Consider the following 27,215-nt stretch of genomic DNA (forward strand, 5'->3'; position numbering starts at 1 on the left):
AGAGTATCCAAATATTAAATTTTATTTTTTTACAAAATAATTATCCGATACTTTCCAATACATCCCGATGCTCACGGATACTTGTGTTTTTTATATTATTTTGATTTCCGTTTTTTTAAAAAATAAGAATAAAAACATTATATTGTACAAGTTAGTTACATGTTAGTGTTAACTCTTAGTACTGATGTGTTCTTTTTTGGATATAGTGCTTCTATTTTGGATCGATATAATATAGCACTAACAATGTTCCTTTTGGATATAGTGTAGCATTGATGTATAGCACTGATGATGCTCTTTTTGGTATATATTGTGTATGTAATTGACTAATGACCACTCTCTTAATCGTCAATATTATTTATATTTATGTTAATGTGCTATGAGCCTGGTTTCCTGTGTTTGTTAATATATTTGCATATTAAAAAAATGGTTATAACTATATTGTACATTTAATTATATAATTTTTTTATTAACGTATCCCAGCCGTATCGTATCTTGATTTTTGAAATTTTCCCGTATCGACGTATCGGTGCAGTATCGTATCCGTATCGTATCTCGTATTCGGGCTTCATAGCTCCTAACCAGTTAGAGATAAAAAAAAAAAAAAAAAAGTTTTCCAAACACCCTACTAGTATAACTAAGTTGTCATCTTATGATCCTTTCTTCGCAACAATAAGTCCACCCCTACAAAATTGACTTCTAGACTCAGGGTGTACGTTATCAAAACAAATGAGTGATGTCTATTATTTATAAACTCATTTTGAAGTTTTATCTTATCAAATGTGAACTCTTAACAAATTCGTTAAAGTGGATTTCAGGTCAAAATTGGAATGAGTTTAACCAACCACCTACTTATTATAGCCTGTAAAATGATTTTAGAAAGGAAAAAAATGCTAATTCTCAACATTAATTTTTTACTACTGTACCATACAATTCTTTACTGGAATTAATGTTGTGATATATATGATGAAGACTGAGGTCAAATCTTGATATCCTAAGAAGACACTTTCACAAAGATGTTTTGTATGAATGTTCCAACAAGTTATGAGGTGGTAAAAATTTCAATAGCCTTTTTCAATTAAGAGTCACTGATGTGGACAGCCAGAATCCATTTTACATGATTTGTATCTCTTAGATTGGATTTTGTGAACAGAAAAAAAAAAATTGGATTAAAATGCATATATAATAATAAAAATATTAATTCTATGATAATATATAGAGATTGATGTGATTATTTTGTTGAGCTTATATAACCTACAAATGTGTAACTGTAAACAAACTCTCTCAAGTCCCAACCAACCCACCAAAATCAGTTACCCTTCAAAACCTCAACAAATCATCATATCCTATCCTATCTCCTATATATATATACTCAAACCTTCCCTCTTTTTTCACAACTCTTTACCACTCACACTTACTTTACAACCAAAAACAGAAAAGAAAACAATTCGGAAGAATGGGTGATTTACAGATTCAACAAGAATCCATGTTGATCCCTCGCAAACAGAAACATTCCATGATTATTCCAACATCATCATCAATGCTTCATCATCACACTCACAACAACTCTGTCAAACGCCGTTCATCACCATCATCATCTTCTGCTCACCAACCATCATCCAAGAAGCATTCTTTCGACGCAAGCAATCTCACCCCTAATGGCTTCTCCGCCATTACACTTCCTTTCAGTCTCCGTGGGAATGCTCTTAGCCGCCGTGTCTCTGATCCATGCACCTTGCCGGATCAATCCATGCCGGTAAAAGGGCCGTCAACTGCTTTGCAGCCTCTGCCTCCGATCAGTAGATGTATATCTGAAGTTATTGATCCTTCTGAGGTTAAAGAAGCAGTTGCTCGTTTTTTGAACTCTGCTGAAAAAACCACCCCTGAATCTGATTCAATGGTATGTGTTGAAGCTTGTGTTTCTTGCTAAAAAAGTAATCTTTTTTTGATTTGGAATAATGGGTTTTGTTTGTTTTTTTTGTAGAGGCTTAAAAGGATGAAGGATCGGTTAAAAGAAATGAAGAAAGTGTGGGATGAAGTTATGGAAGACGAGGAAGGAAATGAAAAGGAACAACGAGAAGAAGAAGAGCCCTCTCCTGATGCTGAAGATGAAAAAGATGAAAAAGAACAAGAACAAGAAGAAGAACACTCTCTTGACTCTTTTGTTGCTGATGATGAAAAAGACATATCTCAGGTACATGTCTTGAATCTTTGACTGTGATTGTCTTTTCTATTGTAATCTTCAATGTATTTGGTTCGTTAATTGGTACTTACAAGTTATGCTCATAAATTTATAAGTTTTTTCTTATTTTTATGCATATCCTAGTTACACGCCCTTAATTATGTAGGATCTGAGATTTATGGGAAGGTATTGAATGTTTCCTTGCTTGTTCACATAATTTCTCTTCTTTAGTTAAGCAATAGTCATATACGTTAATGCTAGTAAGTAGCAGTGTTGTCGATCACAGATCACATAAAGTAGTGGTTTGTTCAAATTCGGATACGCAGCTGTACTATAGCCGATATTTGGTGACATTTTGTACTAAATCGTGTCTCACATAATAATATCTATTTACACCTGCACAATCCTGTAATATGTTATATCAGAATATCTGCATAAATAATGTAGTAGAATGTAATAAGTAGACTTTCCCGTATCAACATATACATATCTGAAGTAAAAAAAGTAGCGTAATTGGTTATAACACTACCTAAACTTTTGGCGACATTACAACCTTCCTGTGTAGTGTAGCCACCTTTGTTCCACTTAATTACGTAGGATCTGGGGGTTTGGTTAAGAAGCATACTAAATTGCTGATGTGATCATAGTTGCACTTGTAATCATTGTTTTAAATTGCCATTGCAGTCGCACTAGTGGCTAAAATGTGGCTAAAACTATATATATATATATATATATATATATATATATATATATATGACTTTCAGATTAATTGTTTTTTTACACTGAATGAATCTATTTGTGTTTTTGTAGGATGAATTGGGAAATGATTATGAAGAAGCTGTTAGTGTAGAGTGGATTGATAAGTGTTTAAGCCTTACTTTCAAGTGTCCATGTGGCAAGGGATATGAGGTTCTTATATGTGCTAACAATTGTTACTACAAGTTGGTATAGAAGAATCAAAATGTTTAATTGATTCCTTGGGGATGGTTCACTTTTGTTTTTATTCTGTTTTAGTTTGGAAAAGTCCTGTCTGTTTTCATTTGTAGTAGCATTTGGCTGTCACTAGAAGAACTTACATTTGTTTAGTAAATAACTTGTTATGTACTATCTCAACATTCTTTCATTGAAATGAATGAAGTGTTTTTGTACCATCTATTAGTTTAATAATCTGTCTAAAATAGTGTCACTGATGAATGAAATATAATGTATTACTAGTGGCTTTACGGTTGACACATTTTTTCTAAAGTCTTCTACAATGTTGTATGTATTACAATTTTTCTATGTATTACTAGTAGAGTTCTATATCTACTTGTTATAATTGTACTATATACAATAGAACATTAGAAAGAAACCAGATACAACTAGGAACTGACCAGTTCATCGGCTGGTTTGACTCTCTTGCAGTCTGGTTTAATCGTTAAACTACAGATGAACCAAGATTGATTTGGCCGATTTTTAATTTAAAAAACTGGATTAGCATTTATGTCAATAATGAAATTCTGATAGTAGTATTCACAGATTTTGGGTTTGCGATGTTATTATTGACACATCTTACTACCTTAGCAAGTATAAAACCTAAATTTACATGTTTCAACATAAAACCGCAAAACATGCTATGATGAGCTACAAAGAAACAAGAACAGCAAGCCCTTAGCAACAGAAAAAAACATGCTATATTGCATTCAATTCAATTCTTTGCTAAATGAATTTCTGCCTGTATATACAGAATCAAGTAAGTCAGAAAAAGAGAGACAAGCAACTAAGTCAGAGGAGGAGAGGAAACAAGCAAAGTGAAACAATGAACAACATATTACCTCTTCATGTTGATAGATTCAAATCAAAGATTACACACACAAAAGCAAACTTCAGATGATCATATAGAAAATAAAAAATAAAACACAGATAGAGAATGTACTTGTTGGAGTGTTTATGATAACAAATATTTCAAAACTAACCTAAAAAATAAACAAGGAAATGGAGAGCGGAGAGAAAAAAAATTGTGAGTTGGTGTGAGTAAAAATGTGCAGAGAACGTGCTTATATGTGACCTTGTGTGTATGTGAGAGTGAGCAGCAAGAAGGAATCTGCAAAACACTTGGTGGTGCCGGTGGTGATGTGTGAATTTGAATCTTGGACATCCCACTTGTTCATGTAAATTTCTAACCATTAGGTTATTTGATAAAAAAAATTGTCCAAATCAATGCATTTTCGTTTCATGAAAATTTAAACAAGTTAAAACAAGCACATTTTCTAAGAGGTTTTTAAAAACTTTTTTACTTCACATCTCATTATATACTTGACCAGATAGTCAAACTTGAATGTAACTTGTTATTTTATTTAATTCTAAACTGACGTTAAACAATGCAGACTAAAAAATTTAAAGAGTATTTTTAGATGGTTGTGACTTGTGAGGAATACCGATCACCATACGAAAGTTTCACATATTGATTACAATGGTTTGTTCTACATTTGATTTGACATTTTATAAGCATTTGGTGTTTCAGGACTGCAGTGTTTGGTGAGTATAAGTGCCATGGAAAAGGAGCAGATATAAAAAATAGGGTGCCTTGGTCAAAACAATTCAGCTATGGAGAGGCAAAACCTTTCTTGGACATTAACTTCATAAATGGAAACCAGTGGCTTAAATTGTAGTGTAGCAATGCACCAATCAAATGACATATATTACTTCATTAATTATATCCTTGTGCACGTCGTCTACTATCTGTTTACATTTTACAATCCAACTCAAAAACAGCACACTGAAGTCTAACGGAACTCGTTGAGTGTATAGCTCTAAGAAGGCCCCAAGCCTCAGCCTCTAACGGTGACATGTCTATCTACACCAATCTGAATGGGCCTTTACAAAATCTCATACTGTCACGGACACAACAACCAGCGGCCAGCGCCAACAGAGTTCTAATCATTAAACAAAGCTGTATCTGAGTTGCCTTTGCCAATAGCTATCTGCACTTGGTCACTGCAGTGCAGAATCTGCCATGACAGCAGAGTTAGCATCCTACCCGGACTGGATAACTGAGCTAGCACGCTGCAAAGTTTGATTAACTGTTTCATGCATTTTGTCTCATAGAAGTTGTCCAAGACATATCAGAAAATGTCCTTAGCTGGTCTGATGTTAGACCAGATAAAAGCCTTGAAAAATAAATAATCTGCAAAACCATCCGAGGAAGCCATGAAATACCCCATACTCTAGAGTGTCCCATAAATTAACATGCTTCCAACACGCAATGTTGTCTGCACACACAAGGAAAAGGTGCAAATTTGTTTATGTTTCAGTACTGCATACCACACAAGCTGACGAGCAGGCCTAATTTATTCGTAGGTACCACAGTAAATAAGGAGCTATTCATAGACGCCACAGTAAATAAGGAGCTTTTGTGAACCAGACATGATTCCAATCCCCATTTACATTCCATTTCTCTCGATTCACCAGTTTGTCAACACATAATTGATATGCACTTTTAACTTTGTAATCACCATTTGTCGTAAACCTCCAAACGATATCATAATTTTCATCTAGGCGAAGCAACGGTATTTTGAAAATTTCCATAACTTCTCGAGGTGAAAAAACTCCACGAATTAAATCCTCTTTCCATCTTCCATTATTTTCGTCTATAATAGCTCTAATCTGCATGTTCGAGCCAAACTGAATTAATGGTATGATGGTCCTAGGATCAACCTTACACCTGAGCGATGGAGTATGACAAATGTTCACTAGAGAACCGTCTCCAATTTTTCATCTATAGCCTCTCTCCAACAAAATTTGAGAAGAACGAATGTTACGCCACACATAACTATGATTGTGCCCAATAGGTGCATCCAAAAAATACCCCTCTAGAAAATATTACCGTTGCATCATGGTAGGTAAGAAACTGACAATATTTCTTTTATCTTCTCATAGATTCCCTCTACCAGAGCTAATCTTATCCGAATCCCTGTCAGACCCTGTGTGTCGCCTTCAGTCAACAGTTGTGAACAATGGAGCAATTGCAGCACATCATAGGGATTTGCCATTTCAAGAAACATGATTTTCTTTTGTAGGATGCAGTATTAGAGCAACAGGAAGTGTATACTCGTTAAAGTAGATTTCGGGTTAAAATTGGAATGAGTTCGACCAACCACCTACTTATTTGAGTCCCCAGTTGGCAACCATGTCAACAGACAACTTATATTTATAGCCTGTAAAATGATTTTAGAAAGAAAAAAAATGCTAATTCTGAACATTAATTTTTTACTTCTATACCGTACAATTCTTTACTGGAATTAATGTTGTGATATATATGATGAAGACTGATGTCAAATCTTGATATCCTAAGAAGACACTTTCACAAAGATGTTTTGTAGTGGACAGAAGGGGCAAAAAAATTCATGACCAGCCAGAATCCATTTTGGTTCAATTTGTATATCTCTCAAATACAAATCATGTAAAATTTCTTTTCTTTTAAACAATTTGATTGGATTTTGAGGACAGAAATAAAAACATTGGATTAAAATGCATATATAATAATAAAAATATTAATTCTATGATAATATATAGAGATTGATGTGATTATTTGGTTGAGCTTATAGTATATCCTACAAATGTGTAACCGTAAACAAACTCTCCCAAGTCCCAACCAACCTACCAAAATCAGTTACCCTTCAAAACCTCAACAAATCTTCATATCCCATCTTCTCCTATATATATTCAAACCTTCCCTCCTTTTTTCATAACTATTTATCTGCACCACTTGCAGACTCTGGTGCTGTCTTAACAATGCTTAGATAACCACCGTCCTTTGTAGCTACAGTCGCTGCTTTAACTTCATTGCAATGGTTGATGAATTTGCTCACCTCCTGGTTTAACAGAAATTGAACCCAAATATAAAAAATTAAAATCAATATTTCAATTATCTATAGTAAGCATAATGTTCAAGTAAATAGTTCAATTATATGCTAATTAAACAAGAGTTTTATATAATTTATTTCTACAAAAAAGAAATAAAGAAGTCAACTATAATCCTTATTTCTAAAAGCTACTACAAGGACTACATAAATATTAGGCAAAAACTTACAACTAAATCATCATCAACATGTTTTCATAAGGTTTTCAAAATAGTTGCACAATGCTTAGAAGTGACACCCTCTGGTCACTATTATAAGCAAAAATCCACTTTTTAGATGTTTAAACCAGATATTATTCAACAAACCTAAGAACCTAAAATGTGTGTTTTGCTAATCATAGTGACCGGAGGATGTATGCCATAAGATAGGCCCAAAAAAAGAGTAAAGCCAATATAAAACATTGCATATGAGAGCTGAATAAACACCTCATAAGCTGCAAAAACATTGTTAAAACACCTAGTAAACATTGTTTAAACTAGTGCTGTAAGTTATCATAAGAAATTTATGAAAATAAGTATATGACAGCTTATAACCATAGAAGCATACAAAAAACAACTGCAAAATAGATAATTATATAAAACTTTGTCAACTCGATAAACATAGGCTGGCATTAGCGTTGGCTCATGAACAATTTACCTAAGGTTATTTACTAGCATAAACTCTTTTCAGTGTTTGAAAGAGCTTACAGAAAAAGTTTATGAGATGCTCGCAAGTATTTTCATTCGGTGATAAATTTATCCAAAATAGCCTATGAAAACTGTTTATAGCTCATACAAAAACAATTTGAACATATTTTCATTTTCACTATAGAAATAGTTTATATTGCACTTATATGATTACCACTCCTACGATGGAAGACATTGACTGCGATGGGACGACTTTGTATGCCATACAAAAAATACTAACTCAAGAATTATCCATGTGTTACTAAATTCCAAGGTTTGTAGGACTGCTTCTAGGACACCGTGCACAGAGGGGTGGTTACAATGGCTATGGATCGGTGTGGATGTCAATACCTATCAGTCGTGAAGAATCGTTTACATGAGCTGATGACACACCCTTTTGGCAACTACTTGATTCAAAAGATTTTTCAAGCAAGAAGCGGTGTCACGTGGGAGTAGATGGACTCGATTGTTTTATTATCTAGGATGATCAAAGGCTGATAGATGTGTGTATGGACAATTACGGGTATACAAATTTCATAAGGTTTTAAATCACGGTCATGATATCTGATGCTATGATCATAGAGTCGTCAAAAACTTCATGTAGAATGCAACTCAAATTGCTATCATAAACTTTTTTAACACTTCATACCATTGGATTGAAACTTTATTCTCTTAAAATTTGGCATTGATGATTTGTGCAATTTTAATTTTCTAGTTGCAGAACTTGGGTTATGCTGAACATGTTGGAAAGTATCGTACTCCCATTCACAATATATAATGTGGTTGTGTAGAGAACGGAATCATTGCTGCACTGATGAAAAATGTTAATGGTAGTTATGTCATTAAGCAGCAAAGTAATTAATACTACGTCCAATATTGTTTGTTTTCATTTTGATTATATTTACACTCATATATCATAAGAAAAGCAAAACAATACTGAGAAGTGGCACTAATCACTGTGTTCAAGCAGAAATTTTTTTGACACTGCAAAATGAGATAACTGCCAATAACGCTTTTCATCAATGCAACAATGATACGCTTCCTTGTATATCCAACAAAATTTAAGAGAATAAAGAGTTAATTTAATGGTATGAACTTTTTAAGGAAAATAAGTTTGTGAACGCAATTTGAGTCACATTCTACATGATGTCTTTCACATCTCTATGATCAAAATTTAAGTTGAATCAATTACACTGTAATTGAAAACCAATCATCAAATATCATGACCACAATTTAAAATGTTATGATATTAATATACCCGTAACAGTCCATACACACATTTCTTAGCTTTTGATCTCTGACTCTGAGATAATAAAAAAAAAACAAGAGCCTATCTACTCCCATGTGACAATTCTCCTTGCTTGAATTTTTTTTTAATCAAGTGGTTGCCAAAAAGGGTGCGTATTGTGTAAATGATTTTTCACGGCCGAGAGGATCAGTTGAACATCTGTCGGGTTACCCTCAGTCTTCTTCTGCAGATATTTACATCTCGATACTGATCCAATGCCATTAAACCAACCCTCTATGCCTGGTGTCCTCAAAATCAACCCTTAGCTTCGTTCTATGAATCTCAGAATTTGGTAACATGTGACTAATACAACCTATTTCTCTATAATTAGTATTTTTGTATCACAAAGTCCTCCCGTTGTAGTGTTAATGGCTTCCACCGTACAAGTGCTTACAAGTTACTATGCCATAAGATAAGCCCCAAAAAAGAGTTAAGTCAATATAACACCTCAACCATTGTTTAAACTGTTAATATACATTATCATAGGTAATTTATGAAAATAATTGTATGACAGCTTGTAAACATAGAAGCATTCGCAAAAACCAATTAAATTAGATAATTGTATAAAACATCAACTCAATAAACAAGCTTCTGCATTTGGATCGGCTCATGAACAATTTACCTAAGCTTATTTACTGCCATAAACTCTTGCTAGTGTCTTTGAAAATGCTTACAGAAACAATTTATGACATGTTGACAGTGACAAGTTGTTTTCACTGAGAGATAAGTTCTCTAGAACAGCCGATGAAAACAATTTATGGCTTATATAATAACAATTTCACCATACTTTCTTGTTTTACTTTGGAAACAGTTAATATAAGCTCTTATTTGATAAGCACTTATCTTATAGGACTTAATTAGGGTCTTTTTGGATTGGCTTATTTTAGAGCTTATGCAAAACATAAATAAATAAGCTTTAATGTATTATTTATAAGCTTGTAAAGATAGTTTATGAAAAAATAGCTTATGAAATACAATTTTCGTTAGTGAGAACTAATAAATTAACATAAAAGCTTATTTATTTGCATAAGCTATTTTTCATAAGCTCAAAATAAGCTCAATCCAAACGGAGCCTTAATCTGTTTATCCAAGCAGAAACATGAATACTTTTTCAAAATTAACAGTATCCAAAACCCAAATCATAACTGAAAATTAAAACAAGCCACAAAAAACACACTACAAATTATTACAGAAAATTAGAGAAAAGCAAAAGGAACTTACACGATCAGCATCCATATCCTTTGTAACTTTCGTTGGCTTCACAAATCTCTTCCCTGTAAAGAAAAGTTCACAATTTCATTACAGAAAATTGTGCTAAAAATTTCAACAATAAAAAAAATAATGGCAAAAGAATTTACCTTTGCGAGTTTGAGGTACTTTGCCATGACGATTAGCAGGAATCGATTTCTTCTTAGTTTGGCCCTTGAAAAGTTTTGATTTCTGCGTCATTCTTTTCTGCTTCTGATTGAAATGAAAGAATTAGAATTAGGGTTAGGGTTTTAATTTGTATGTTTCGATTTCGAAATATACAATTGGGATTTCATTATTTTGCATAGTTCCTACCCTATTTTAAAATCACACCCCACTGGATTTGCTAATAGATAAATTCCGACAAAATAAAAAATAAAATTTTATTTTATTTGAGTTTTTAATTCACACAATAATTTTATATCATTTTTGAATTTCAAGTAATAATTAATTTTAGAAAAATTGACGATAGCGAGTTTAACGCGTTTCATTCAAAATAATAGGTTGGATATGTGTTGGAATATTGATAAAAATATGGAAACTAACTATATACGGAGACATTCTATAAGATTGTGGACAACTTCATTTGTTTGTCTCCTAGTAAACTTAACATGAGAGTTTGCAAGATTAGTAGCTAAAGTACATCTATAATTAATGATAATAGCTTCGAGATATGAGACGTTAGATTTGTTGTTATAAAGACTATTCACCACATTCGTTTGGAGTTTATCCCAAAATCCATATACTGAGATGTTCTACTTTGCCTTTAGATGTTAGAGTGACTGAGAATGGTTTAGTTTTACAGATTGTTTCTCTTGTTGACGACTCAAGAAATTAATTCTAATTAAAATTAAGGGTTAATATGTGTTTAACCCCCTGTAATTTGGGCGAGTTCCGGTTTTCCCCCCAGTAAAAAATTTTGTTAAAATTCAGACCTTGTAATTTGAAGATTCCGTCGAAAACCCCCCTGGTCGAATCTGGCACACGCCAGGTGCTGATGTGGCGTGCCACGTCACCTTTTTATGATGACGTAGCACACTGACTGTATAATTATTTTATTTTTTATTTTTTTATATTGTACACGTGGCATTTTTTATTTTTTTATTAAAAAAATATTTTTTTAAAAATTTTTTCTAAAAAAAAACGAAAAAAATTCTTAACAAATAAAAAAATTCTGAAAAAATAAAAAAATACCGAAAAAATTAATAAAAATGAAAACAAAAATCTGAAAAATTTTAAAAATAAAAAATAAAATCTGGAAAAATTAAAAAAAAATGAAAACATTCGGGAAAAAAATTAATAAATTTCGAAAAATTCATATTTCCAGATTTTTTTCAATACCGGAAAAATGAAAAAAATTCTTTTTTTTTCGGAAAGTACTTGTCTTTCAACCGTATAACATGATTTATATACCGGTGTCAATCAATATACATTGTATCCTATTATTCGGACATGATTTTTATAAATATGATTAATCTTGAAAATTTTGAAAATGATCAATTTTGAAATTTTTGAAAAAAGATTAATCAGCTCTTTGGGACTGGTTGTTTCTTTTCAAAAATGTCCTCAATTTTCAATACAAATAAAACATGTAATACATCGTAAATATTAAAAAAAATTCCAGATTGTTTTTATTTTTCGAAAAAGAAGTTTTTCAAATTTTCTCAACAAAAAAAAAATTTTGAAAATATTTTTATTTTTAAAAATCTGTGTACAAATTTATTTAAAAATTTAGGAAAATTCAGATTTTTTTTTCAATTTTTTTTTACGATGTGTTACAAATTTGAGAATATTTTCTAATATTTAAAAATTGAGGATAAAAACAATCTGGAAATTATTTGTATTGAAAATTGAGGACATTTTTGAAAAGTACTTTCTGAAAAAAAATGAATTTTTTTCATTTTTCCGGTATTGAAAAAAATCTGGAAATATGAATTTTTCGAAATTTATTAATTTTTTCCAGAATGTTTTCATTTTTTAAATTTTTCCAGATTTTATTTTTTATTTTTAAAATTTTCCTGATTTTTTATTAATTTTTTTGGTATTTTTTCATTTTTTTTTTAAAATTTTTTTCCGTTTTTTTAGAAAAAAAATTTTAAAAAAATAAAAAATGCCACGTGTACAATATAAAAAATAAAATAATTATACAGTCAGCGTGCCACGTCATCATAAAAAGGTGACGTGGCAAGCCACATCAGCACCTGGCGTGTGCCAGATTCGACCAGGGGGTTTTCGACGGAATCTTCAAATTACAGGGTCTGAATTTTAACAAAATTTTTTACAGGGGGAAAAACCGAAACTCGCCCAAATTACAGGGGGTAAACACATATTAACCCTAAAATTAATTTCTATAACCTGTCAGTTTCAGCATAAGAGAGACAAATTTTAACTGATATACTGCGAATAAACAATTAGAGGTACAAGTATAAGGCCATTCCAAATGGGTTGAATTTAAAAGTCAATTTCAATTTCAATTTCAATTTCAATTTCAACTTCAAACAATGTAAAATCAATTTCAGTAAACAAACCCTAAAAGTTAAAATCAATTTCAATTTCAATTTCAATGTCCTGGTTCAATTGCTCTCACTGCTACTATCAAGTAATTTGAGTTTAAAACTTACCTAAAAGAAAAGAGGAGAGGAAGCGACGGCCGGTTCGGTGGTGGGTGGTGGACTGTTTCAATATACTCAATAAATAGTTCGGGTATAAATTGTCCAGAACCATGCAAAACTACTATTAATTGGAGTGTTTTTTTTTTGTCGAGTAGCCTAGTGGCTTGAGCTCACACAATTTTATTGTGGAGAAGTGGAGTGTCCGGAGTTCGAACTCCGGCTCTTGCATATAAAATGTAATATCCCTACCAACTGAGCTAAGCTCACAGGGACATTGGAGTGTGCTTTCTATTATGGGCTAAGTGAACATAAAAAAGATATAGAAAATAAATTATGCCTTAAAAATATAGAAAATGCTAACAGATGTCTTAAAGCAATCATGTCTTAACAAGTGTCTTAAAAGCACTTGTTAAAAAGTTTAAGATAAAATTTTGTCTTTAAAATAATGCATTCAACATATTGAAAGTTTAAAAAACTTTTTCTGCATGAAACTTATAAATTATTTCTATTTATAAATCTTTTAATAAGTGTCCTTAAGTATAACTACTCATTCAAGCATAGTCTGAGAGATTGATTCATAACCCAAAACCATCTCTTCAATAAAGAAAATGAAAGAGAGAAAGTTATGATCGACTTGTTGGAGAGTGAAAACCTAAAAAGACCTCTCAAAATGAGACTCAAATATATTCCTTACCTATATTTTTAAATCTTTTAATAAGTGTCCTTAAGTATAACTACTCATTCAAGCATAGTCTAAGATATTGCTTCATAACCCAAAAGCATCTCTTCAATGAAGAAAATGAAAGAGAGAAAATTACGATCGACTTGTTGGAGAGTGAAAACCTAAAAAGACTTCTCAAAATGAGACTCAAATATATTCCCTACCTATATTGAACATCATTTCTTGTTCATATCTTAGTTTAGCACTTTACCAATTTACATTGCATATTTATCCTTGTATTATTTAAATTATTAATACTTCATCGGGTCTCATATATAAGAAGAAGAAAAAAAGTCAAACAAAATTGATGTATTTGATTAAAAAATTGAACCAAAACATCTACTTTGTTTGATTTTTTTTTATATTTGAAACCGGAGTAGTATTTCACAGTCGGTGTCCTTAATTGGATAGACCAATAATATATATATATTTTTTTTTGACAAAATAAAAGATATTCATTCATTCAAATTGAAAGAGTACATCGATATAATGCAAATTCGCTAAAAACAAAAAGGATGAATCTGTGAACAGGCTCACAACATCCATGTTAATAGCATAAAACGGCAAAGTACAAATCCCTACACATATGACTATATTTAAATCTCCGGAATAACCATGTTTCCGGATCTGCAACGTGGATGACGCCAAAGTCATTGATTGGATCTGCACTGGATCGAATCTGATCTGACAATCTGAAGCGATCAAATACCTGAGAGAAACAAGAAAAACAAACAACGTCGCACAAAGACGACGAACAACCAATGTCGCACGAAGACGACGAAATCACAAAATAAAACGAAATAGATGTGAAAATCACTTATTTCAATAAAAGAGAAGTAGAAAAACGAGTTAGAGGGGTGATTTTGGGTCAAAAATTGACCCTAAATCACCCCTCTTTGGTGGATGAAGGAGAAAAAAATAGGATTTTTGTGACGGCTCACAAGAGAGAAAGGAAAAAGGAGTGTGGACCAATAATATATATATTAATGCTAAAATTGTAAATATATGTATATATCTTGCATTATTAGTGCTATAATTGTTTTGATTAAAGCATTGCACAAATCAGATTAAGATGTTAACCATATTCCTCTCAAAAAAATGTTAACCACAATTATTGCACGTCTTTATCACAATTTTACCATAAACAATAATGGTCTGCTATGTTTCTAAATCAAATCCTAATTGTCGAAATGAATTTTGAACATTTTGGATAGGAAGCCAATTAATCCATGTGAACATAACAAACCATTACCAAGATAGAATTTTAGAGAAGTACATGTTTTTAGATATCACAAAGCAATTCACACACACCTATATTGCATACATTTGAGTGTGTCAGAGAATTGATCTAGGTAAACTTATTTCAATAACCTATCACACACACCTATATTGATCTTATATCCTCCATTAAAATATAGCAGAGAATAACTTTTTTAGGCAAAGTAAACTTATTTCATTTCGTCACAAATAATAAGATCAATAAAAGAGGAGGATCATAAAAAACATTGAGGCTAGACTGTAATAAAGACGTTTTGGCAAGGCTGTGAGCACCTCTATTTTCTTGGCTCCTAATAAAGGTTAGATTGTAGCTAGCTTTAGAGGAAATAAGAGACATACAACTAGATACAAAAGTATGTAGTTTGTTATCAAAATGCCCACCGTTTGTAAACGCATCAACCATATGACAATCACTCTCAAAATTGACTCGTTCATATCTGCAACTTAAATCTATTGAAGAGCATATTAAAGGGTCGTAGCCTCACATTCTGCTACCAATTAAAGAAAGGGGTACACCATTGTGTTGGTTTGAACAAGATTTCAAGAGTTATCATGAAAGCATACGCCAACTTTGAATTTCCCTTTAGTCGAGAAAGTGGCGCAATCAACATTACATTTCAACCAGTTCGTACTAGGATTCTTCCAAGCTAGAGTTGGCAGTGCTTTGCTAGGATTTTCGATTGACCAATTGCATCAAATGTAGTCGCAGAGTGTAACAAAAGCAAGGTTGAGAGTGGTCGAAGTATCATCTTGCTTCTACTCCCACATGAAAGTATTTCGATTGCGCCATGTGCTACAAAGGATAGATGGGAGACGAGCTATAATGTCCTTATCCAAACATGCAAGAATGGAAAATATAGTTGCTGCAAAACTTCCATGACTTAGAAGATGGTGTTCAATTCTATTCCATAAATTTCCCCCTTCCAACAGTTAACAACTTAAGAACACTCAAGAAATTTATGCATATCATCCTCAACAGAACTGGAGCACCTAACATAATTAGATTGACATTTAATAAGTAGGTTATGTAAATTTAGACGAGTAGGATGGCAACAACATAGCAGTCTCCAACAAAAATGCTTTATCTTCGGTAGTTTTTGCATATTTCATAGTTGGAAACTATTATCATCAATCGTGAGATTAACACACATACACTAAACAATCTTCACAATATATGCACCATTGGGTGATGCCTTCCAAACAATAGAGTCGTTAGTAGCTCTGGTACGAGGAGGAATTTTACAAATATTTTCCATCTTGACGATTCATAAAACTAGCAATTAATTCTTCATTCCAAGTGTTGGTGGAAAGGTGTAAAAGATGCGAGACTTTCAAATCTAAAATATGAGATGGAGCTGGGGTTGTAGGTCTCATATTTTTTCTTGTGCAGATCCACAGATCAATCCAAACATTAACATTATTTTTCGTCACCCATCTTCCACCTGTATCCAAGATATAAGAGAGGAATATTGCTCCAAATATTCTTCCACGTGTAACTTTGACTATGACCGATGTTGGCATCTAAAAAACCCTTTCGAGGGAAATATTTAGTTTTGAGAACTCTAGTAAGGAGACATGAAAGGTTAATGTGATTTTCAATCCTTGCTTACATAACATAGAGAGGTTAAAGTCTTCCAAGTCACAGAAATTTAGGCCATCATGATCTTTTTAAATTGTTATCTTATCCCACCGTAACCAATCCATGCTCCAACCACCATTTTTCTTTCTACCTGATAAAGTGAATTCATCATGCGCTCAATTTCTTTGCCCAGTGTAGTTGGAAGAGGAAAGATTCCCATACAGTAAAAATGGATAGTTTAAGCCACTGATTTTATAAGAACCTCCTTACCTGCATTTGATAAAGAGCGAGAATTCAAATGCTCAATGTTTTTTCATATGTGATCCTTGATAAATGAAAAGATAGCTTTCTGTATCTACTTACCGTAGAGGGGAGGCCAAGATATTTATTGTGTCATGTTGTCTCCACAACACGATAAAGAGTAGTTATATTAGCACGAACGACACTATCAATATTGCAACTGAAAGTAATAACTTTTTTTTTTATATATATAATTTATTGCTTGACCACTAGCTACTTCGTAGTATCAATGATATGCTTAAGGGTCCCCACTTTAGAAACAATATCATTACATAAGAGAAAGCTATCATATGCAAACATGAAATGACTTGCATATGGGCCTGCTCTATAAACCTAGCACCATGAATGAGACCTTTACTCTTGTGATGCCTGAGATAAAAGTTGAGGGACCTCAGAGCAGAAAAATAAAGAGAAGGCAAAAGGAGATAACCTTTCTGGAGACCACAACGAGGTGTTATAGAGCCAACATTATTGTTATTAATCATTGCATAATAGTTTACTCTCCACCCTACCCAAGTATCAGAAAAATTCATCTTTTCCATTATAGCCCAAAGGTAGCACCACTCAACCCTATCAAAAGCTTTATTGATATCAAGTTTAAGTGCACTGGCACCTTTCTTACTTGTTTTTTTGCACTTCATATAGTGGAGGATCTCAAAAGCAGTTAAAGCATTGTAAATAATATCTTTACCAGACACATAAGCAACTTGAGAATCTGAGATACAATGAGGAATAACATGTTTAAGGCGATTGGCTAGAACTTTGGAACGGATTTCATAGATGATGTTGCAGAGAGCTATTGGGTGAAGGTCCTTCATACTTTCCAAATGGTCAACTTTGGCAACAAGAGCAATGTTAGTATCATTTAAATTATTAGGAAATTGACCATTTTCCAACCAAGAACAACAAGCATCATAAATTTCTCTGCCAATTAGAGGATGGTTTTATAAAACCTGGATTAAGATCATCTGGTCTGGGAGACTTATCTGTGTGCATAGAAAAAGCAGTACAACAAAATTCATCTTCAGTAAAAGGTGATGTGAGAAAATAATCGTCGGTCGCAAATATACAATGGGGAACCACTTCTATAATGGGTGTATGTGATCCCCATTGTTTAGCATGAAAATGTTCTGAAAATAAGATTGAGCGATGTTGCATAACCCAATTTGATCCTCCACCATAATATTATCATCACCACATAGTTTTTTTTTTTTTTTATGTAGTTTCACTTCCTTCTTGCACAAGTTGAAGCATGAAATAATTTACTAGTTTTGTCTCCATCTTTAAGTCAAAAAACTTTTGAACGTTGCTTTTAGAATTATTTAAGTATTATTTTTTGCAAGTGACTGGATTAGTATTTACTATTTTTTGTGAGTGACTGGATTGAATCATAAAAAAATTGTGAGACACCAACGTAAAAATTTAGTATTTTATTTTTACCACGAACCCTTAGGGTCCGTTTGATGGACAGGATATGGAGACAGGATATGATACATTAATCATATCCTGCTTAAATCTCATGTTTGATGCACCAAAGGGATAAGATAAAATAAACCATTTTCATATCCTATCCTAACTTTCCTTTGTAATTTCTATCCTGAGTATATGCTGGGTTAGAAATTATTCTGATGTGATGGGATTGGAAGATCATTCCTTATTTATTATCTTGATATTTTGCCATTTTTAAAAATATTGTCATTTTTAAAATAATGATAGCATGTATTTTCTATTATAATTAACAATAACATGTCATTCTTGCAATATTTAATTAATTATGAGAGCAATTTTTTCATTTAATTATAATGATATCATGTGCACATCAAACACGAGATAGGATTAATGTTTATCATGTTCTTATGATATCCTATCTCTATCCAGTTTTATATCATATCCTGTCTCTATCATATGCTGACCATCAAACGGAGACTACACTTTTTAATAAGGCAAGTTAATTATTTCACACATATGTACTTTTACTATGTTTCCTCTTTTTTTTTAAAACAAAAAAACAAAATAATAGAAACATTATGTATCTCGTGCGTGTCTGTTTCTACTGTTGTATTTCTGGTGTATTCGAAACATATCTAAAATGCATCAAACAATTGTATTTTAAAAAAATAAAATTTAATCATCGGATGCTCTCCCGATATATCGGGACATATCAAACATGTATCGATGCATATCTTTAGTATTTTGTTTTTATTTTTACGAAAAACCCTTCTTGAATACTAAATTTTTTAAACCCTTCTGTCATCGTGAGCTTAGCTCAGTTGGTTGGGACAATGTATAAAATATGCAAGGTCCGGGGTTCAAACTCTGGCCACTACCAAAAATATTTTTTTTTAAAACCCTTCTATGCAAGGTCCGGGGTTCAAACTCTGGCCACTACCAAAAATATTTTTTTTTAAACCCTTCTAGAATACTAATTTTTTTAATAAGGCAAGTTAATTATTTCACACGTATATAATCTAATATGTTTTGATCATATAGATCAATTTTTTTTATTCGAACTTGGTTTTACTAACATGTACAATTTTTTATGGATTTAATTTATATATTCTATAGTTTAAAAAAATTACACTATTAAACAATTATAATTATAATTACTTTTAAAATCATACGCATGATTGATTCAAAGGAACATAGTCTCAAACCAACACCATAACGACAACATAAGCAGGTAGAAGACTTAAGGAAAAAACATAAATGGGTTGAGAGGAAATATTTTACCATAGTTAAAACTCTTTCTTTAATTGAAATACTTTATATTTATTTTTGGATTATAAAATATTTTACCATAGTTAAAACACTTTCTTTAATTGAATTACTTTATATTTTATTTTTGGTAATGTTTAATTAACATTTTAATGACGCTTCCGGTTACTCCGTGTCCAGTTCACACACGTACGTAAGATAAGGTAACGCGTAAATTTATTTAATGAATGAATGAACTTTTTTTTGGCAATTTGCTTGATAAATATTTTAATTTTTGAGAGGAATTATTGAATATATCTTAATGGATACTTTTTAAATTTTGATAAATTAATAAATTTGTTTCCCCTTCATATTATGCCAAAAATAAGAAGCCCAGATCGTGCAACGCGTAAAAATCCTCTGGGTCCTATTTGGAAACAAAATTCACTTTGATTTTTACCTTGTTTGTAAATGTAAATGAATTACAAATTTACAACAGATTCAATTATGACTCCTTCAAAAAACAAAAACAAAAAAACAGATTCAATTATGATGCAAAAACCTCTCCTAAAAATTATTTTTGGTTTAAAAAAACTTAAAAAAACACAAAACCTCTCCTAAAAAGAATAATTTTTGGTTTATAAAGAATTTTTATTTATTTTTGGTCAAAAGATGGATTGACTTATAAAGATTAAAAGGAAGTGAAAAGTGACAATTTATGATTATTATTATTTTTGGTACCATATTATAGGTACAACATTTCCACAATTGTTTATCGATAAATAATTTTTGCGGAAAATTATCGTACAATTCTCCACATTCAAATTCGGGATCGAATCTCATTCAGTTTTTTGAGGGGTACAAATCTCTTATCATTTAAACGAATCAAACATTCATTAAGGAGTTCTTATTTGATTTAATAGTAAAATTATTTTACCTAGAAAATATACTTTTATATTTTTTAGATAGATGAAATAACAATAATTATTGAAAACTCGTATACAAATGACACAACCAACTTACAAACCGATCACAACATTCGACAACAAAGTTCAATATTTTTACTAGTTGAGTTAGGATTTCTAAAATAATTCCACCCTTATTTTTTTAGGAAAAAATTTACTTTTATACAACTCCATTATTTTTTATTTTTTTAGGGGTCCTCCATTTATTACCGTATATGCAGCAAACCGTGTGAAATTAAATTGAATCCATAAATAAATCAAAAGATTCTTTTTTACATTTCTCCTAAAAATGAAAATTTCCCTTTATAAATAAATTAGCCACATGGAATTTCAATTTTCCAATTCAACCAACCAAACAACTCCTTAACACAAACATCACTCCCCCTTGTTTTCCACTATTTTCTCACACATCACTTTCTCAGCAATTTCTACTCTTTTCTCTTCTCTATAAATAAATGCTAACAAAACATTACTCAATCAAATCAAAATCAAAATACTTCTTCACAAATCCCTAATCCCTAAAATCCCTAAAAAAAAATCCCAATTCTCAAACCTCTTCACTGTAATGGGTGCCGTAGTTGAGTGTTTACCGTCGTCGCAACAAGCGGAGGAGCTGGCGGTTCTCTCACTGAACAAGCTGCCGTTAGGGTTCCGCTTCCGGCCTACCGATGAGGAGCTTGTTGATTTTTATTTAAGGATGAAGATCAATGGAAACGGTGATGAAGTTTGGGTTATTCGTGAAGTTGATGTTTGTAAATTTGAGCCTTGGGATTTGCCTGGTAAGAATTTTTTTTTTTTTTATCTTTAATTGTTTCTTGAATTTAGGTTTTTGTTCTTTTGATGATTTGGACTGGTTTTGATTTGGATAAGTGATTGTTGTTACTACATTTTGATTGTGATCGTTTGTGTTTGATATGTAAATTTATAAGTGGCTGTTATTTTATTTTGTTTTGTTTTACTGTTTCTGTGTAATTTTGCATGTTGAATGAGTTTTTTTTTTCTATGGAAATTTTTTGATTTTTAATGGTTAAATGTGGTTATGATATTTGATTTGATGATTTTATTGATGATGGGTTTGTGGGTGAATTTTGTTGCAGGTTTAACGGTGGTAATGAACATTAGTTTTGTTGAAAATTAGGGAAAATGTTTTGTTGAAAATTAGGGAAAATTAATCTTGAATGGTTACGATATGATGATTTTGTTTTTGTCGATCGAAGATTTCATGGTTTTCTTGATGATGGGGCTTGTTGTAGGTTTATCGGTGGTTTTGAACACTAATTTTGGTGAAATTTGGGGGAAATTAATTTTGTATGGTTAGATCATGTGGTTGTGGTATTTGATATGATGATTTTGTTATGTTATTGTTGACTGAAAATTTCATGATTTTGATGATGATGGGGTTTGTGGTGTTTTTGTTGTAGATTTATCAAAGCTACTGAACAATAATTTTTGTGAGAATTAATTTTGAATGGTTAGATCATGCGGTTATGGCATTTGATATGATGATTTTGTTTTTGTTAAGTAAAAATTTCATGATTTTTGTTGATGATGGGGTTGATGTTTTTTTCTTTTTGTAGATTTATCGATCGTAAGGAACAAGGATCCAGAGTGGTTTTTCTTCTGTCCAATGGATCGGAAGTATCCGAATGGGAGCAGATTGAACCGCGCAACAACTAATGGGTATTGGAAGGCAACAGGAAAAGATCGAAGGATCAAGTCTGGTGCTACCTTGATTGGAATGAAGAAGACTCTTGTTTTCTACGCTGGTCGGGCTCCGAAGGGGACGAGGACTCATTGGGTTATGCATGAATATAGACCTACCTTAAAAGAGCTTGATGGCACCAACCCTGGACAGGTCTACTCTCATCTCCTCTCTTTTTTATTTTATGTTTGGTTTTAATGACTGATTTGAAGTATTTGTTGCTGACTTTGAGTTAATGATGCTGGTTGTTGTAACTTGATTCTAATTCTATATGTTCATTGTGTTCCATAATTTTTTCAACGCACTTCATTACATCTACCACAACTCCGTGTACCTTTATTTTGTCCTTGACTAATGTAAAGCTACTGTGATTTATGACTGCCTAAGCAATTATAGATAATTATGTTTCTAACTTCTCAACATGGTTGATTTGACTTATGCCAGAACCCATATGTCCTTTGTCGCTTGTTTAAGAAGCAAGATGAGAGTCTTGCAAGTTCAAACTGTGGTGAAGCGGAGCAGACTACTTCAACTCCTACGACTGCCAATTACTCTCCAGAAGAAATACAGTCTGACCTAAGTCTGGTTCCTGTATCTTCCTCACTAGCGACAGAAGATGAAAGGCACCTAGCAGCTATCCCTGAGAACTCTGAGGAAGCAATGTCCCACGTTATAACCCCAGCTGATTGCTATAGCGATGCATGTAATGCTTCTGATGCACAACATCAGAGTTTAGAAGTACCGGCTGCAGAGGTAAGATGGGCTAACTGTAACTGAGTTTAATCTTTTATTTGTTCCTTTAATGTTTTATTTGAATGATCCTTCTATTGATTTGAAGTCACTGAATTTGTTGATTTCGTAACTATACTTGATGCTAACTATTTCAGGAAGACCAGCTGTTAAACTTGGACATATTTGATAGCCCACGATTTGAGCTTGAGCCATGGGATGATAAGTTATTCTCCCCAGCCCATGCACACTTTCCACCAGAATTTGGCTATCAGGCCAACAATGAATTAATTCAGTATGGTACAAACGGGACAGATGTTTCAGACTTTTTCAACTCGTGTGTTAATTGGGACGAGTTCTCCAGTGAGGCGTCTATCAGTCTTGATCTGAGCCCAACCATTTTTAAAATTCCAGAAAATGGGTCGTGCAGCGACTCGGATGTGGAATTGGCCAATATGATGGTTAGTAACAGCTCTGACCCCTTTTTTTTTTTGGTCATTCTAGATTTCTGCCATCAGAATGCAATTTGTTAGTTTCAGAACACATAGCGGCAGTTCTAACCTTTTCCTGTTAATGTTCTTAAGCTAATTGCCTTCTCTAATTGACACCTTAACACAAATTTTATTGTATATATGTCGGCATATTTAGTTATGTTTTCTAATACCATGGGTATAATTTAAATCTGATTGTATGCTGCAGAATCTGCTAGCATCACATGATTATCCAGAGGGAGTGACTCCGCAAAATAGTGATGTAGGGTTGTTTCAGAACAATTCCCAGATGACTCTTTCTAATGATAGCATGGGCCAAATGACCACTGTGGTAAATGAATATGAGCAAATGTGGAATTCGGATACTGTTGTCGATGGCGGCACTGGAATTAGGATAAGGTCTAGACAAGGACAAAGTGAACAACCAGACATGAACCCGGTGATGCAAGCACAAGGAAGTGCACCAAGGAGAATACGATTGGGAGGATTTGTTGCGCGTTCCCTTGTTTCTGAGGAGACGACGGAAGATGGGAGTTGTGCATCAGAATATGAACAATCGAGGATTTTGGACAGTGACACTGGTATAAGGATAAGGAGGACTCGACAAAGAAGAAATGAAGAGCCAAACATGAACCCAGTGATTCAAGCACAAGGTAGTGCCCCGCGTAGAATACGATTAGGAGGATTTGTCAAGCATTCCCTTGTTTCCGAGGAGACTACAAAAGATGAGAGTTTGCAGGAGTCGGAAGCTTCAGAAAACCATGCTGCTGCTGAGAGTGCTGCCGATTCAGAGAAGACATCTCCCATGTCAGCAAGAGAGATCTGTGAGCAACATGTTACAACTGCAGAATCCAACTTGGGGTCGAAAAACTTTCTGTTGGGCAGGGTTCGGTGCACTTCAAAGACATCCTCGATTAGCGCTATGCGGTCTACTGTTCTTGCATATTCTGCCATTGTAATGGTCTCGCTAGTATTGCTTGTTAATATTTGGGGATATCTTAGATTTAGAAATGCTTACTAGCCGATGATTCCTGTGTAGAATTTGTCTCCATTACTTTTTTTTGGGCCAGTTAAGGAGGCGTTGAGGGTTGGCTTTCCTATATTTGTGGATAAGAACAATCATATAATAGTATGTGCATATCTGAAGTCGATTAAGAAATTTCACCGTTCAATTTTTGTTGAGGTTAAATTTAGCTCCCCTCTTGAAATTTATAGGAAAAATATATATACTTAATGAAAATAAATATAGGATTAAATTACATGTGCATCCATATTTTTTACGGTAAAAAATAAAATAAAAGGCTTTTTTTGACAGAAATAAACAAAAGATTAAAATATATTATTTACACCTATAAACAGACTTTCATCTTTTTATCACAAACCACAATTTTTCATGCTCATTATTATATATTTCTATCGTATCACTTTCTGTCCTGATTAAAATAAAAATACATATTTTAAATTTTCACATATTATTTTTCTAACATATTTAACGTTTTTGTTTTCCAATAATGCAGGATATGTAACGACCATACCCACGTTCAATTACTAAGCAAAGAGAGAAAAGTGGACTCAAGCGCGTACAATGATGACTCAAGCGCATACAATAAGGGTTGAAGGTGGAGTCACATTACAAATAACCTTGTTGAGTCGTGGAATTCATTGTTTAAGGGTGCTCACAATCTCCCTATCACAACTTTGATCCAACCAACCTACTATAGGTTTGGGCCCTTGTTTTCACTTAGAGCACATATGGCTGAAGCAAGGCTAGGTTCTAGTGATTCATTCACTAAACATTCGGTGATTCGAGAACATTACATGAAGGTGTATACGTCATCTACAACACAAGGTTCGAAGTGGTCCACGACTCAAATTATTGGCCCCAGTATAAAGGTTTGTCGACATGCCTCAACCCAACCATGCGAAGGTTGAAGAAAGATTTCCCAAACAATACTTGCATTACGATCGAAATGGACGCCGTGGAAAAACAGTAAAAAAAATATGAACTGCGTCAGAAGTTTGGTCATATCCGCAAATATTATCCTTATGTTGATCATTGATATTTAATTTTCTTATTGTTGTATTTTATTTTGGCTTATTTATGAATAAATATTATTAACTTTTAACTTTCAACTAAGTAGCAAAGCCAATTGTTTTTGTGATGCTTTGGCCTTTGACTTATTCTGCATCTTTTAGATGTCACGATTAGCATCGGTTCAATATTCTTTGAGTGCCCCCACTCATTGGAACAGACAAGAGGCTTCAACAGCAACAATAAATGGTTTTCTATAATGAGGTTAATGTAGTTGGTGCAGACTCTAATGGATCGTGTTGTTCTATTCTACCTTACGATTCAACATTTACTTGCCCAAATAATAAAATTGTGTTAGGAAAATAAAATATTGTAGAAATATTAAACCTGCAATAACAGATAAAAACGACTGGTCTATATTAGAGAGACCAAACACTTCATTCAGATGTTAAAATATATACCGTTACAATCAAAATCAAGTTGATCAAAATCCAAATTGCTACCCTTTATCTATGTTTGGTGGTTCTGGCGGAGAGTAGAAGAATGTTCAATTGAATTAATAAATATATAAGTATTAAGAGATTTACTTTTTCCACTCTATGACCTTCTCGCGCATCCTATACAAATTACCAACATGCCCTCCGAATTATATAATCCGGAACATCTATACGTTTTTCGGCATATAGAATCCGGACAATTACGAAGTATAAAAGGAACTTCACCCCCTATTTTTACAGTTTTACAGTTTCACTTTCCCCATTCACTCTCTCTCTCTCTCTACATTATCCCAAATTCCGAACACCACAATTTTTATGGTGGCGGTGGTACGAGTGTAGTTATTAGGGGCTGATAGTATTGTACTTTATGTTTACGTTTGAACATTTTGGATAATTTTTAATGTTATGTAATCTTGGATAATTTTTAATGTTATTTGATTATTGTTTTGTTCGAAATTTATGTTGTGTTGATGATTTTAATGTTATAAGTTCGATTTACTGTTAGAACATGTCACCGACATGATATGTCTGTTTGGAAGCAAGCAAAATGCGCCAAAACAGAGGCTCAGCCAAAACAGATGGCTTCTGCCTCTGTACTGATGCATTCCGGATTATATAATCCGGACATGTTTAGCACATTCCGGATTATATAATCTGGAAACATCATTCACCACCCCCTTTTGTTGACTTTCAATGGGGTGATTTACACTTTTCGGATTATATAATCCGGAAGTTATCTAACTTTTTCGGATTATATAATCCGGAACAATATTTTCATAACTGGCATCATCATCCATCAGGGTGGATGAAGTGCCAAAATACACGAATAAATCCAGATTTAATATTCCGGAATAATTTCGGATTATATAATCCGGACTAGGGGTATTTTAGGAAAAAAAAATAGGGCGCGCGAGGAAAGATATAGGGTGGGAAAAGTAAATCTCAAGTATTAATAGTATAAACATTAAATTTATAAATATTTCGAACTAAGAAGTCAATATTATATGCACAATACTAATAGGTCCATGAGAAATGATATTCTAACAACCATTTTTGACAACCTATGTGACAACTTTATCTCTCATACTCACATTATCTTTTTACTTTCTCTCTCTATTGTTTTGGTTTCCGTGTTACTATCTACTTTTCCTTTGAAAATTGGTGGTTGTCACAAAAGTTGTTGATTTTTGGTTGTTAGAATATCATTGCTCTAGGTCCATTAACCTAAAATCCTCACGGCACATGGCACCACAACAAAACTCTTGTATGAATTCCACTTGAATGACATTGAATTTAAATGATATTGGTAACTTTGTCTCTATATCTCTCCTAAC

The 27,215-nt window shown here is 32.8% G+C and overlaps 3 protein-coding genes across 4 annotated transcripts; 2 read left to right on the forward strand and 1 right to left on the reverse strand.

The window, feature by feature from the left end:
- The first annotated feature begins 1,307 nt into the window (after positions 1-1,307).
- LOC146923048 (uncharacterized) lies at positions 1,308-3,330 on the forward strand. Its single transcript, XM_085715796.1, has 3 exons — positions 1,308-1,897; positions 1,982-2,191; positions 2,990-3,330. The coding sequence occupies exons 1-3, from the start codon at positions 1,454-1,456 to the stop codon at positions 3,128-3,130; spliced, it is 795 nt and encodes a 264-aa protein (XP_085571922.1). The 5' UTR covers positions 1,308-1,453; the 3' UTR covers positions 3,131-3,330.
- A 3,367-nt stretch (positions 3,331-6,697) lies between these two features.
- Positions 6,698-10,615, reverse strand: LOC146923049 (uncharacterized). The gene is made up of 3 exons (XM_085715797.1): positions 10,392-10,615; positions 10,255-10,307; positions 6,698-7,032 (listed from the first exon to the last, which is right to left on the reverse strand). The coding sequence occupies exons 1-3, from the start codon at positions 10,480-10,482 to the stop codon at positions 6,910-6,912; spliced, it is 267 nt and encodes an 88-aa protein (XP_085571923.1). The 5' UTR covers positions 10,483-10,615; the 3' UTR covers positions 6,698-6,909.
- A 10,294-nt stretch (positions 10,616-20,909) lies between these two features.
- LOC146923050 (NAC domain-containing protein 62-like) lies at positions 20,910-25,485 on the forward strand. Of its 2 annotated transcripts, XM_085715799.1 has the most exons (6): positions 20,910-21,209; positions 22,008-22,285; positions 22,577-22,885; positions 23,020-23,322; positions 23,561-24,307; positions 24,870-25,485. In XM_085715799.1, the coding sequence occupies exons 1-6, from the start codon at positions 20,996-20,998 to the stop codon at positions 24,876-24,878; spliced, it is 1,860 nt and encodes a 619-aa protein (XP_085571925.1). In that variant the 5' UTR covers positions 20,910-20,995; the 3' UTR covers positions 24,879-25,485. The 2 variants fall into 2 exon arrangements, with proteins under 2 accessions (XP_085571925.1, XP_085571924.1); XM_085715798.1 differs by lacking the exon at positions 24,870-25,485 and having other exon boundaries at positions 23,561-24,541.
- Positions 25,486-27,215: the final 1,730 nt, after the last annotated feature.

The sequence above is a fragment of the Medicago sativa genome, chromosome 5 (assembly GCF_051527215.1).
Source record: "Medicago sativa cultivar Bolivia chromosome 5, Bolivia_mono, whole genome shotgun sequence".
NCBI classification, from domain to species: domain Eukaryota; kingdom Viridiplantae; phylum Streptophyta; class Magnoliopsida; order Fabales; family Fabaceae; genus Medicago; species Medicago sativa.

Coding starts and splice junctions, on each gene's coding strand:
- LOC146923048 (XM_085715796.1), top strand. CDS start 1,454: ATGGGTGATTTACAGATTCAACAAGAATCCATGTTGATCCCTCGCAAA. Junction 1,898..1,981: donor CCCCTGAATCTGATTCAATG/GTATGTGTTGAA, acceptor TTTTTTTTGTAG/AGGCTTAAAAGGATGAAGGA. Junction 2,192..2,989: donor ATGAAAAAGACATATCTCAG/GTACATGTCTTG, acceptor GTGTTTTTGTAG/GATGAATTGGGAAATGATTA.
- LOC146923049 (XM_085715797.1), bottom strand. CDS start 10,482: ATGACGCAGAAATCAAAACTTTTCAAGGGCCAAACTAAGAAGAAATCG. Junction 10,308..10,391: donor AGTACCTCAAACTCGCAAAG/GTAAATTCTTTT, acceptor TTTTCTTTACAG/GGAAGAGATTTGTGAAGCCA. Junction 7,033..10,254: donor AGGATATGGATGCTGATCGT/GTAAGTTCCTTT, acceptor CTGTTAAACCAG/GAGGTGAGCAAATTCATCAA.
- LOC146923050 (XM_085715798.1), top strand. CDS start 20,996: ATGGGTGCCGTAGTTGAGTGTTTACCGTCGTCGCAACAAGCGGAGGAG. Junction 21,210..22,007: donor TGAGCCTTGGGATTTGCCTG/GTAAGAATTTTT, acceptor TTCTTTTTGTAG/ATTTATCGATCGTAAGGAAC. Junction 22,286..22,576: donor ATGGCACCAACCCTGGACAG/GTCTACTCTCAT, acceptor GACTTATGCCAG/AACCCATATGTCCTTTGTCG.